We start from the raw sequence: 13,197 nt of genomic DNA, 5'->3' as shown, positions 1-13,197 counted from the left end.
GGAAGTGGGTTGTGGGAGACCTCGAGAGCAAGGAGGAGACAAGTGTCCGAGCTAACTGTGTCCCGGTTTGGAATTGAACACAACATTTGGCGTTAAGGTTGGCAAAAAACTTTAAAAGAGTGTCAGACTGCGTTAGGGTTAGGATTGCGTTCCAATAGCGGTTTCAGTTGACCTCGGGGGAATCCCGGCCGCCGCCATAAGTGTGGTTCCATTTCTCCGAAAAGGTGAAGTGAACTTGGTGAGATCTTACCCGTCACTGATCTGTATGATATATCTGGATACACCATTGATCAATGACTTGTGAAGCCACGCGGCCGCCATATTACCACTCACAAGAAACTTATCGGACAATGACTTATGTGAGAACTTGCGAATTGTTAAATCTGTTGTTAGTTTGTTACCCACTCACACTAAATGCAAGGTTAATCTTCAGACTAACCTCGTACAACAGGTGTGCTTGAGCTTAGTCATAAGGACTCGGGTATGATCATTTTTAAAAATTCTGTCGATATCATACCATACCTGAGTCATAACGGCTTTACATAGGGGCCGTGGGGGATATGGAAACAAACAACCGCGACTAGACTAATAAATCATTTGCGGTTGCTTGCAAATATAAAAAAAATCATTTTTTTTGTTTACCCGAATTTCAAATGAACCCCCATATGGAGACAATGTTTATATATTATTATATATTATATTGCATATTATTCCTGTGGTTTTTGGTCAAATATATTTCTATATCAGAAAAGAGGTTATTTCTATTTCATAGCACAAACAAAAAAATCAGCAAAATGTTAAATGATTTTAAAACTTGTCCAAAGTCACTCTCTTTTATGATTCATATTTTGTACAGACGAGAGCATAGTGAATTGTATGAAAGTAAGAAAAAAAAGTAAAGGATCATGACCATGGATTTTAGTGGAAAAAAGGGATGGGATATGCAGTTAAAATTAAAATCTCTTTCTAGAGGAGTAAAACTATCATTGCTATAGGGGAGTGCTGAGCCAGGGTGCACAGTAGAATTTTGTCCCAAAGGCAATGAGAATTGGAAGGGGGAAAGTACATTTAATATAGCCAAAAGATAGAGAATAACGTATCAAATCGTTTTTAAGGGACGAAGGTTGCGTTACTTGAAGGAATCGGAGAATCTCCCCGCTTTTTAATTTAAAATATACATGTTCTGCGAGCCTCTTCATCTGCTTTGTACACTATGTACGCTGGGCGAATGTAGTCGAGATGAGAGTGGTAAGATGGCGTCTCTGTGGCTCCAGCGGCTTGCAAGGGCGGGTGCGACGTATGGTGTATCCAGATATATAATACAGATCGGTGGTCAACATCAGTGGACACTCGAGAATTGTATATCACCCACAATGCATTGCAAAATTCATCCATGGGTGCAGTAATGAACGTCGAACGCCGGTTGTTTGGAAGAGGAAGACTCATAAAATAAGCAAGGTAATTATTCCATTTCTACTTTTGCAGTGACAACATGCCAGAGCAAGCAATTTATGAACAAAAACCCCAAATGGCAAGTACAGTAAAAAAAAAAAAACTTTTAAACAGTAACACTGAATTTAAACGAATAGCCCAACTTTAGAAACTAACTAAAACTAAACGGAAAAAAACATGGTTACATACAAATAGGGCTTATTAAATACATAAATAAAATAGTTAATAATCGGCAGGTATTTATTTGTAAGAGTGTAGCGCTAAACCTTCAACTCGTGGCGGAACCATGATTGCTTGGGCTGAAAGTGAACAAGGGAAAGGAGGTGCGTTCCATTTATTACTTTCCCTCGGCAGAATGACGTCACGCCAAGTGCGTAAGGGAAGTCAAGGAGGGCAACTCAAACTGCTATTGAAATGCAGCCTCTGTATATTTCTGTAAGAACGCTACAACATACATTTCCTGGCTCTGCCGTAACAGCACAGCTTCCAGTCCGCTCGGCAACACTCGGGGAACATTCCGTACTGTAGCTGCTGAAGTCAGACCGTCAAAATAAAAGTAGCACGCATAAAATAAAATAAACTGACGGAAATATTGCATACTGTACTAGACTATAAACATGAAAAATGGCATCCTCTTTGGATCACTTAAGGATAAACGGTAAGCGACTGCTCAGGTCAACATTATTTTATTTACTTTTGAAACACATTGTGGCACAATAGAAAATACATAAACAAATAGATAACCAGCTATTACACAGGTTGACTCATAGAAGCCAGCAGCATATTTACAATAAATGTGACAAACACCATTTTTCATGAAAAGCACAATAATCCAATCTTTGTAATATCCGACAACGCTACTCTTTTGTATGTTTATGGGGCTAACAAAGCAACGGGAAGCAAAGAGGAAGTTCAGTCTTCTAGGATGTAGTTGGGATTGACGACCAGAACCACCTCCTCTGTACTCGCAGGCTCGGAGCCCTTTAGGCCCGACTGAGACAGCTCGATGAGGATGTGATCCTGGGGAGGTAAAAATGGATAAAGTAAGAAGGTCTGGATCCCAAACGTTTGTGCAGCAGGGAGGACTTACGTAGTGCACCAGCCTGTGGATGACCTTCTCGATCAGTCCCTTCTTATTGATGAGCTCCTCCTCCGAGTCGATCTCGGACTCGATCTCCTTCAGGTACCAATTCACCACCACGCTTTTCTTCAGCTCCTCCTCCTCCTCAGCTGGATTATTTCACAAGGACCGCAGCCATTCAGCAGAGCGTTGCACACAAAGGAAGGCGAAGGACGAGACTTCTTACCTTCTTCTGATCTGCGCAGATGCAGGACCAGCAAGTTGGAGATGCGCTGGTACTCGGCGAAAGACAGGCGCAGGGACGGTTTGGGCTGACTGCCGGCGTCGGAGTGGCCGTTCACACCGTTGACGTGACCGTTGATACCACCGACGTGTCCGTTTAGTCCGCCGTCGTCACCATTCACGCCGTTAGGGATGTTTCCTGTATTTGAATCAGTTAACATAAGATCATAACTCACATGGGGAAAGTCCAGCTGAGGAAACTAACTAGATATTTATATTCCGCTCTGTTATTACCTCCGTTGTGCTTTTGCTGGTGTTTATCTGTTTGTTTGTCTGAGTTAGAAATTGCATGACAAGTTCTGAATGGATTTGGATGAATTCTTTAACATGGTGAGATAGGACCATTTTCGGCATTTGTGCATAAAAAGAAAAAAAATGGTCAGAGCACTTGTTCGGGACATTTAGCCTTCCCGGTACATAGCGCTATGATAACATTAGCATACTAGCATTTTTTTGCTATTTTCATGGGTAGACACATATGAACACCACTACGATGCTAGGTGTTAACATGCTAATGTTAGCACGTTAACATTTATAGCATGCTAACATTAGCATTGTAGCATTTTCACCCATTTTCATAAGTAGGCATACATAAACACACTGATTACACTAATGTTAGCATGCTAATATTAATATAGTAGCATTTTTTGACATTTTCATGGGTAAACATATGAACACTTAGCACTGTCATGCTAGGTGTTAGCATGATAACATTAGCATAGTAGCATTTTACTCATTTTCTTGGGTAGACACTCTTGTGCTAGGTGTTTGTTAGCATGTTAACATTGCTAGCATGCTAACATACTAGCATTTTTGATGATTTTCATGAATATGGACACTTAGCGCTATCATGCTAGGTGTTACCATGCTAACATAATTAGCGTATACTAACATTTCCAGAGGTAGGCACTTATACAAACACCGCTATTAAGCTAGGTGTTAGCCTGCTAACATTAGCATGTTGGCCTTTTTTAAAGTCATTCAAACCCATCTGCGGTATGTTTTCATGGTCAAGGAATCTAAATATGTAGACAAAGTACATGTTCTACTAACATTTATGCTGCAAATCACAATTTGCAGGGGGAGAGGGGGGACTATGGTGCTTGGCGGAGGTCTTTCTAGTTGGACACGTGCAAGTGGTCTTAATGTTGGTATTTGTAGAAAAAGAAGGTGAATATTAGAGATATGGATAATCAATATGAACACTACCTTCCTCTGGCATCTCCTCGTCTTCTTGTTCATCCTCTTGTTCCAAGTTGATGTCGGGTGTCTCCACTCTGATGATGGACTTGTTCAGAAGACGGAAAGCTTCTTTGACATGCTTGGGCTGAACCTGAATAATTCATGAAGGGGAGAATGATTTATTTATTATATTTATTATGATCCCCGATAGGAATTGCAACGTGTACTCTTTGGCAGCGGTCCTCGATGAGTCAAAAATGACATTAAAAATGTGTAACACACCACCGATGCTTCAGATGTCCGACTTGAAAGATAAAATCGAGCAATATTTTTAGTCATCTTCCCGTGTGGTATATACGGTTATTTTGTGGTCTTATTTAGTGCAATTGATATTAAAATTTTTATTTCTGCATTTGTATACGTGCAGTTCGGTTCTTCTTCATTTTCTTGACAAAATGCTTCAATGGAATTCCTGTAAAATACACTTTGGACATAAAATTAGGTGTCCTAATATTCAAGAGAATACATGGGTAAATTAAAAAAAGAAAAACTTTGACTTAAATATTAAAGTAGAAATAAATGAAATACATAAATGCAAGCATACATTTCAAAAAATAAAAATATACAATAACAATGACTTAAAAGCTTAACAAATAATTGTAAATAAAAATGCCTTAAATAAAAATTTTGATTTTTTTTATCTTCTAATTATGACTTTAATCTTCTAATTATGACTTTTTAGCTCATAATTTCAACAGTTTATCTCCTAATCAGCATTTTTTAATTTTGATTTTTAATCTCCTGACTTTCATCTCATGTCAACTTTTTTCCTCTCAGTTCTGACTTTTATAATTATTTATTATAATTAATTGTGATCCACCGTCGGGACGTGTTCCCATTGCTTCATGTGTGTTTTGTGACAGGGAGGTGTTTTTATTTTTGGGTATAAATTCTGACTTAATATCGAACTGGTGTCAACAAGGAGCCGAAAGACGCCAGTTTGCCTTCCGTTTTCCTACGCGAACCCACCTCGTCACAGCAGTGCATCCTGGCCATGCCCTCCGACAGGCGGATCATGCTCTCCAGCTGCCTCACCGTTATCCTCCAGGCTGACTTTGTCACCCCCCCGGAGCCGTCACGCTGGCGGAGACGCTTGTACTGCTCGACGATGAACTCCTCGGATTCGCTGGAAATCTGTGGAACGTAGTGGCGATTTAACGCCATCAAAACAAAAACCAAAAAACACTCGGAAAATGTGTCTGGCGTCGGCGCACCTTTGGTTTGAACTGCCTGGCAAACAGCAGGTACCTCCGGATTTCATCCAAAGAGTACAGCCGGTCCACCGATTCCTCCACACGCGAGTGCAGGTCGACGATGCGTCTGGCGATGGCGTAGTCCGTCACCTGCCGGACCGGAATGCCACATGACCGACCGGTCGCGTGAAACGAGGCGAGCGTCCGCTTACCTCGTTGCAGTCGTCCACCAGGATGAAGAAGAGGTCGAAGCGGCTCATGATGGGCGCGGTCAGGTTGACGTTCTGCTTCAGACTCTTGCTGCGGTCGTAGCGCCCGCTGACGGGGTTGGCGGCGGCAAGGATGGATGTGCGGGCGTTCAGGGTGGCCTGGAGGAGATGAAGGCGCGCTCTCGGGTTTGCTCTCGTATAAAAAGGGGAGGGAAATGTGTGGTTAGGATTTCAAATCTGCGCCGTTACCTTAACTCCGGCCTTGGTGATGCTGATAGTCTGCTGTTCCATGGCCTCGTGGATGGCCACCTGGTCTTTCAGGTCCATCTTGTCAAACTCATCGATGCAGCACACACCCTGAAGACAAAGACCTCATTTGACACGAGACATACAGCGGAGGACATCAGAAATATAATAAATGGCGCAGTTTTATTAATAAAAAGGGAGATGCTCACATTATCAGCCAGCATCAAAGCGCCAGCCTCAATTACAAACTCGTGGGATTCTTCATCTCGGACCACAGCGGCCGTCAGACCAGCAGCACTGCTCGCTTTGCCGCTGGTGTAAACCGCCCTGGGGCTGAACTCCTCCACATGCCTGCACGCCAAACACACACCGGCAGGTCAGTGCGGCCATTTTTAACATTCCCACAGGACCGCAATGTATTTGAATCATTTGCGTAATTGAAGGACCGAATAACTTTCATCCGGCGCTTCTTTAGGGCCTAGGGACCACAGCAGGACCCGCTGCTCGATGAGAAGAGCCATGCATGCTTTCATGTGAGTCTCCTAAAGTGTCCAGAAAAAGTTGCTTGATTTGTCACGTGTCGCCTTTTTGAAAAATAACTTTCAGCATACTGAAAATTTTTTTTTTTTTTTTAAAGCAACCCATAAACTGCTGATATGCCGAGATTTTTTTTAACATATATATTTAAAAAACAGCCTACATCTCATCTTATTAACATATTATTAATTTTATTATTATCCAATTATATTTTGCTGTTTTTGGTCGTTTTTTATTTTGTTTTTTTACAAATATTTCATCTTTCTCCTTGTACAGTTTCTCATATTTCTCTTATCATATTTTGACTTTATCATAATAACTTTTACCAAACTTAATTTTAGTCAAATAAAAAATATATATTCAAATTTATTATTACAATTAATAATTCAAATATACATTTTTATATATGTTAATTAAAAATGAATTACTAAAATGGCATATTTTAGTCTTTAATATTTCAACATTATGCTACTTTTTTGCGTAATATTATGACTTTACTCTCAATATTTCGTATATAATCTTGTAAAATTAGTGGTCTTTTTTTTCAAATTTTTGCATTTTTTTTTAATTTTCTTGTTTAACTTCATTTTTAGAATGTGCCACGGGCCAATAAAGAAAAAAAACAGCTGCTTATGCTATTATTTTACTTAATATTATGACTTTACTCTCTTAATAGCTCGTATTTCGTCTTGTAAAATTGCTGGTCTTTTTCCCATGTTTTCTGTTTTTTTTTTTTTTTCTTGTTTACATTTTTAGAACGTGCCAAGGGGCCAATAAAACAAAGAAAACACAACTGTTGATGCAGTTATTTTGCTAAATATTATGACTTTACTCTCTTAACATCGTGTTTAATCTTGTAAAATTACCGGTCTTTTTCCTCCCATTTTAGCCATTTTTTTTTCAGTGTTTTTTGTTTAAATGTATTTTCACAATGTGACTAGAGCCAATTAAAACCGAAGCATGCCTCTGACTAGTTCCTGTGCGAGTCCAGCTCGCCACCGTAACCTCAAAAATCACTCAAATGAGCAACATCCATCCCTCCTGCTACGTCTTCTTATTCCCTGGCAGAGCGGCTGCGTGTGCGGCGTGTTAAGGAGTGGAGCGCTGTACAACACTGAAGATACCCACTTGAGGAACTGACTCTTGGCGGTGCTGGGGTCTCCCACGATGCAGACGTTGATGTCTCCTCTCAGCGAGGTTCCCTCCATGGTGGTCTTGGGAACGCCTCCGAACAGCATCAGAAGGATGCCGCGCTTCACCTCGTCGTTGCCTGCGCAATCCCAAGCGGCGACACCGTTCAAGCAAAGTGTCTTTGGCCAAGGCTGGCTGGAGGAGGACGGCGGCACTGACCGTGGATGGTGGGGAAGAGGCTGGTGCACAGGTTGTGGTACAGGTTCTTGTCTTGGCTCATCTCAAACACCTTCTCCCACTCGCGCTCCGTCATCTGGCTCTTGATGCTCTCGGCCGTCTGCTCCTCCTCTCGCAGCTCCTTGCCGCCAAACTACAAAGACAGAAATAGCCAAAAATGGTGTTTTAAACAATAAAAAAAGAAAATAAGTAAACGAATGAAACCATTAAAATGAACGATTAATTATTAGGAACTACCATAAGAATAAAAACTTATTCACAAGTCATCGTAAATTCTTCGTTTACGATCGGTCATGGTTTCAACAAACATTACCTTAAAAGACTGAAGTATCAAAAGTATCGATACTTAGCGCATGAAGACCTGGTATCTGTAGTATAGCAATTTCAGTATCGACCCACACACCACTACTGCCTGCAGGCAATTTATTTCTGTGTGAACAAATCAGTGGTTTAGCTCGCTCCAGTGCTGGCATTGCAATTGTTTGTATCTAGTCCTATTTGGATTGCATTGTAAACTAGAAAAGCACTTGGACAGCACAGACCTCCGCCAAGTGCCATAGTTGTGATTTACACCATAAATGTTAGTCCTACATTTATTTTATCTACATATTTAATTCCATGAAAACATACCATGGAAGGGTCTGAATGACTTGCTAACGTTAGCATGCTAACACCTAGCATAATAGCTAGTGTTTATACAAGTCCCTACCGCTGAAAATGCAAAAAATGTTAGTATAATGAATAATTATGTTAGCATGCCCACATTAGCATACAAACACCTAACATGATAGCGCTAAGTGCCTGCTTAAGTTTATATTCATTCATTCAAAAATGCTAGAATGGTCATATTAGCACGCTATCACCTAGCATAGTGTCTACCTATGAGAATGGCTGAAAATGCTACTATGCTAATGTTAACACCTAGCGTTATAATGCTGAGTGTATATAAAGAGTCTACCCATGAAAAACGTTAAAAATGCTACCCTGTTAATGTTAGTATGTTAACACATAGATGATGGTGGTAAGCATTTATATAAGTGTCTACCCTTGAAAATAGCAAAAAAAAATGCTAGTATGCTAGCACTGAATAATTTCACAGCTGAACCCGCTTGGACTTTTACCCTGTAAAAAGGGCTGGTCCAAACACATCTGATCACATGACACTCAACCATTAGGTTCCGTTGTGCAGTCTTTCTTTCTTTCTTACCCGCGGGTTTGTGGGAGCGACGTTACAGGCCAGAAAAGCCAGTCTGTATGACAACTCTCGGACCCCCAGAGCTTTCAATCCCCTCAGACCTTCAGACTCGAAGCCCTGAGGTCCACCCACCCTGGTACTGGTCTCTGCTCGCAGACCTGCAGAAGGAACAGAGTGGATGCAAACAAAATAAAATTAAAACTCTTAAGAAAAACAGTCCAATGTGTGTCAAATAATACCAGGAGTGCTGAGCTGAGAGACATCCGGCACCACAACAAGCGTCCCGGTGAAGTCACATCGGTCGCCGGCTTGAGCCGTCTCCACCGCCTCGGCTCTCAGAACGATCTCCAGGGAGCGTGGGATGGAACCACGAGGTAGCTCCGCCTGCGTCTCCTGGATGCGCACCTGAACACACACACGCACACAAAAGCGCCACCGCATCATCCCCGCATTCTCCAATCACACACATCACGAAGTTACCTTCTGGAAGTCAATGAACTTAGACTTGTGCGTGTCGAGGTGGAAGCGTGAGCGGTTGTTGCACACGGGGTTGCGGCAGATGGTCGGCGGGGAGTACTTGAACTGCTGAGGGACGTCTTTTATCACCGCCTGACAGTCCATGCACAGGAAGGTGCCGCTCACCTGCAAGCAAGCGCAGCACCGTCGTCACCCCGAGCTCATGCCTGTTCATCGCGCAATACGGACGCCGCGCCTCACCAGTTCGGGGTGGACCGGGTGCGTCCTCACCACCTGACCGCTGATCCTCACCAGGGTGCCGATGCGCATGGACGACAACTCGCGGATCCTGAAACGTCATCGCGTCGTTGGGTTAATCGATAAACGCAAACATTTTCACAAACCCTTACTTGTGTCTGGCGGGCAGATCTTCCAGGGCCACGTAGAATTCTTTAGTGAGCGGAACGTTCCCGTGATCCCTTGCAAAGTTGCGAACAGCCCGACAGAGGAAGGGATACACTCTGGAAACAGGAAGCGGCGTTAATTTTATAAACCTAAACACCCGATCTTTTACGTTTTTTTGCACGATAGGCAAAAAGCGGTGATGACGCAACTCCCCACTAATGTGTTTCACTTCAGAGCAATTTTAAGCCATGAAAACGGCCACAAGGTGGCAGAAGTGCATTTGATAAGAGATTGTGTGTACACGAAGAAAAACAAACAAACACACACGACAGGAAGGAGGAAGTGGGAGAGCGTGGAGGAGTGTAGCGTGCAGAAGGTTACGCACTGTAGGGAAATTTTAACGCATGCACACTCGCGCACGCGTGCACACACATAGTTCAGTTCCGAATGTGAAAATTGTAGTTCCTAGTGTTATATTTGTAAATAAATGGTTATTTTGATGTAAAACAACCCCTTTTGTGTTGTGGTGTAGTTGTTTAGATATTTGCATTGTCACAAAAGCAAAAAATATTTGCATCCACGTAAAAGTTATGCTTGAAATGTATCTTTTCCTAAAAATGCTGGGTTTTCTCCCTTTTCTAGTCAGGAAAATGATATTTTCCTGAAACGTACCTATGTTCTCCTGCTGGTTACTAAAGAACAGAAAAAGTTGGAAACAAACTTTTTTTTTTTCTGATGAAAGACAAGGGACACCACGTACCATTTTTCACCTTGAGTTCATTGTTTTGAGTGTAGATGTACTTTCTGAGGTTTCCAAGCATACTTAAACGCAGCAAATTGTACTTCCGTAATAAGAGTTACGTTAGCGAGTGCTAAAAATATCCACTTACTGTTTTTCTTTGCCCTTTCTGTTTATTTAGACCATGCATAACAAAGACATTGCTGCGATGTTCGGAGTGCCCCTGAATGCACCCCGCTGAATGAGGAAGCGTCGTTCCGAGAGAATATGGGGACGCGATTGTGCCTTCGTCTGCAGTCATTACAGAACGGGTTTGCTTGACATGGTGCGCATGCATTAATTACGCAAACAATAACGTACTTAGTGAAATAAAATAATTACTGCCGTTAACGTGCTATTTTTGACACTTGTAACAAAGCGTGTAGCAAAGTCATTTAAAGGAAAATAGTCCCCACCTATAATACTCCTCCTGGATGGTGGTTGCCAGCTCCTGGTTGAAGCCTTCCAGATCAGTGAAGCTAACCAGCAATGTGTTCCTCTCAGGCCGGATCAACTCCTCGGCCTCCCGGACATACTTCACTTCTCCATCTGCGGTCTGGAACCTGCACACGGACACACACAAGAAGAATAACAACACTCACTGTCCTAGTTGTTATTTTCACATTCACACGCACCGGAATCATGCTAGTTCTGAACAGAAACAATGCAAAGCGTGGTACTTACTCTTCCAAGAAAGCCTGGAATAACTTCTGACATTTGTCAGCCAACTCGTCTTTCACTGTCTCCCCGGCATTCTCTGCAGTCGCAGTAGCAACGTCCATAATGAAATAACCCAACACTGAGATACAAAGTACACAAAAAGAAAACAAAACAGATGTACTTCTGTCCCGACAAACACCGTCCCAGCAATGAGGTCCACACAACAGGGTACAGTTCGCGCGAAAAGTTACACCACGTGACGTTTGGCGCGACACTTTCGCCCAATCAGAGCTGCTATGCAAATATGATCCGCTTGTAGCCAATCAGAATCCTAGCTCTGAAATGACGGAAGTGCCGTGTTGTATTTCACCCGATTTGTTCAAGGAGAAGACAATTTGGGTAAAGGTAAGAATTGGTTACAATTAAATATTGATTTAACCTAGAATACATGAGTACTGAATTCAATATATCCACACATTTGTTTAAAAAAAAATAGAATTTAGTTTCCTCGAGCAACCACTGGGGGGCAGTGAAAAATCTTTGAACTCTCAAACCTCCGGGCGGTTCATCCGTAGATGTAGACAGACGCCGCATCAAGTGGGTTTGTGCACTGCTTGCGAGACGTCAACGTCTCCGCCATATTGGATGGACCAAGGCTGCACTGTAAATGAATACAAGCCAATGTAACTTACCTTCATAAAGCGCCTGTCTACAAGGACATTTAAGTTATTTCCGCTCGTTTATACATTCACACACGCGTTAATATACTTGGAAAAAGTTAGGCATAAAAACAATCACATTGTACAAAAACAATCACTGTTTTTGGTGCCATACTGTTTCCCAAGTATATTAGTGCGTTTGTGAATGTGTAAACGAGAAGAATTAACTTAAATTTCTTTGTAGAAAGGCGCTTTATGAAAGTAGGTACATTTACTTGTGTTCATTTACAGCGCAGCCTTGACCCATCCAATATGGCGGCGACGTTGACGTACGGCCCAGCGGTCGATGCGGCGTCTGTCTATGTCTATGGGTTCAACCAAATGGTTCTTAGCGGCGTTGCCACATGTAAGATAACGGTCGTATTTGTACGATAATTTCACTCTCTGAGCAATGTACGATTGACATTTCCAAAGTGTACGATCATTTCAGCCCTTTAATAGAAGTTGGTGTATGTTGTGAACTGTCTCTCGTGCCTCTCTCGGCCAGGTGGGGGTGCTGTTCTGCCAGTGGCAGCTTTTTTCCAACAGTGCTATTATTGAATAACGTTGAAGATCTGGAGATCGGAGTCTGGAGATCGGGAAGATTTAAGTCCGATTCTCCCTTGGGCATTTCTGTGTGGAGTTTGCATGTTATCCCCGTGCGTGCGTGGGTTTTCTGCGGGTACTCCGGTTTCCTCCCACATTCCAAAAACATGCATGTTAGGTTCATTGGCTACTCTAAATTGTCCATAGGTATGAATGTGAGTGTGAATGGTTGTTTGTCTATATGTGCCCTGCTGGCGACCAGTCCAGGGTGTACCCCTGTCACCCGAAGTCAACTGGGATAGGCTCCAGCATACCCCCGTGACCCTAATGAGGAGAAGCGACATAGAAAATGGATGGATGGAAGTCAAAATTATGTGAAGAAAATTTACAAAAAGAAACTTTAAATATTTGGAAAAACCAACAGTAAAAATTGGAAAAAAAGAGGAAAGAGTGAAGTTCATAAAAATAATACGCTTTTCCACCTCTATCACAAAGCTGAGATGCAGTTTTTTCTTGAAATATATAGTATGCAGGGGTGTTAAAAAGTGTTTACCTTCCTGAGTTCTTATTTTTTTTGCATGTTTTTGTCACATTTGAATGTTTCAGCTCATCCAACAAATGTAAATATTAGTCAATGACAACACAACTGAACACAAAATGCATTTTTTTTAATTAAACTTTTTATTATTAAAGGAGAAAAGAATCCAAACCAACATGGCCCTGTGTGAAAAAGTGAAAGAAAGTAATTGAGATCTATCACTCTGGAAAAGGTTATAAAGCAATTTCCGAAGCTTTGGGACTCCAGCGAACCACAGTGAGAGCCATTATCCACGAATGGCAAAAACATGG

At 41.9% G+C, this 13,197-nt stretch overlaps 1 protein-coding gene and 1 long non-coding RNA gene across 2 annotated transcripts; one reads left to right on the top strand and one right to left on the bottom strand.

Moving 5' to 3' along the window:
- Positions 1-2,128: 2,128 nt before the first annotated feature.
- Positions 2,129-11,330, bottom strand: mcm6 (minichromosome maintenance complex component 6). The gene is made up of 18 exons (XM_054769144.1): positions 11,129-11,330; positions 10,861-11,007; positions 9,672-9,782; positions 9,523-9,610; positions 9,286-9,447; positions 9,045-9,210; positions 8,818-8,963; positions 7,593-7,743; positions 7,371-7,512; positions 5,915-6,056; positions 5,709-5,816; positions 5,463-5,618; positions 5,272-5,400; positions 5,027-5,191; positions 4,025-4,148; positions 2,760-2,954; positions 2,543-2,682; positions 2,129-2,472 (listed from the first exon to the last, which is right to left on the bottom strand). The coding sequence occupies exons 1-18, from the start codon at positions 11,224-11,226 to the stop codon at positions 2,365-2,367; spliced, it is 2,478 nt and encodes an 825-aa protein (XP_054625119.1). The 5' UTR covers positions 11,227-11,330; the 3' UTR covers positions 2,129-2,364.
- LOC129177731 (uncharacterized) lies at positions 4,796-10,129 on the top strand. The gene is made up of 3 exons (XR_008569653.1): positions 4,796-6,081; positions 6,181-6,238; positions 7,311-10,129. It is a non-coding gene; the product is annotated as an uncharacterized LOC129177731 (long non-coding RNA).
- Positions 11,331-13,197: the final 1,867 nt, after the last annotated feature.

Source organism: Dunckerocampus dactyliophorus, chromosome 2 (genome assembly GCF_027744805.1).
Source record: "Dunckerocampus dactyliophorus isolate RoL2022-P2 chromosome 2, RoL_Ddac_1.1, whole genome shotgun sequence".
Lineage (NCBI taxonomy): Eukaryota > Metazoa > Chordata > Actinopteri > Syngnathiformes > Syngnathidae > Dunckerocampus > Dunckerocampus dactyliophorus.
Note: the sequence above shows the minus strand (reverse complement) of the source record. Positions and strands in the feature narration are given on the sequence as shown.

Coding starts and splice junctions, on each gene's coding strand:
- mcm6 (XM_054769144.1), bottom strand. CDS start 11,226: ATGGACGTTGCTACTGCGACTGCAGAGAATGCCGGGGAGACAGTGAAA. Junction 11,008..11,128: donor TTCCAGGCTTTCTTGGAAGA/GTAAGTACCACG, acceptor GTCCGTGTGCAG/GTTCCAGACCGCAGATGGAG. Junction 2,473..2,542: donor TCCACAGGCTGGTGCACTAC/GTAAGTCCTCCC, acceptor TTACCTCCCCAG/GATCACATCCTCATCGAGCT.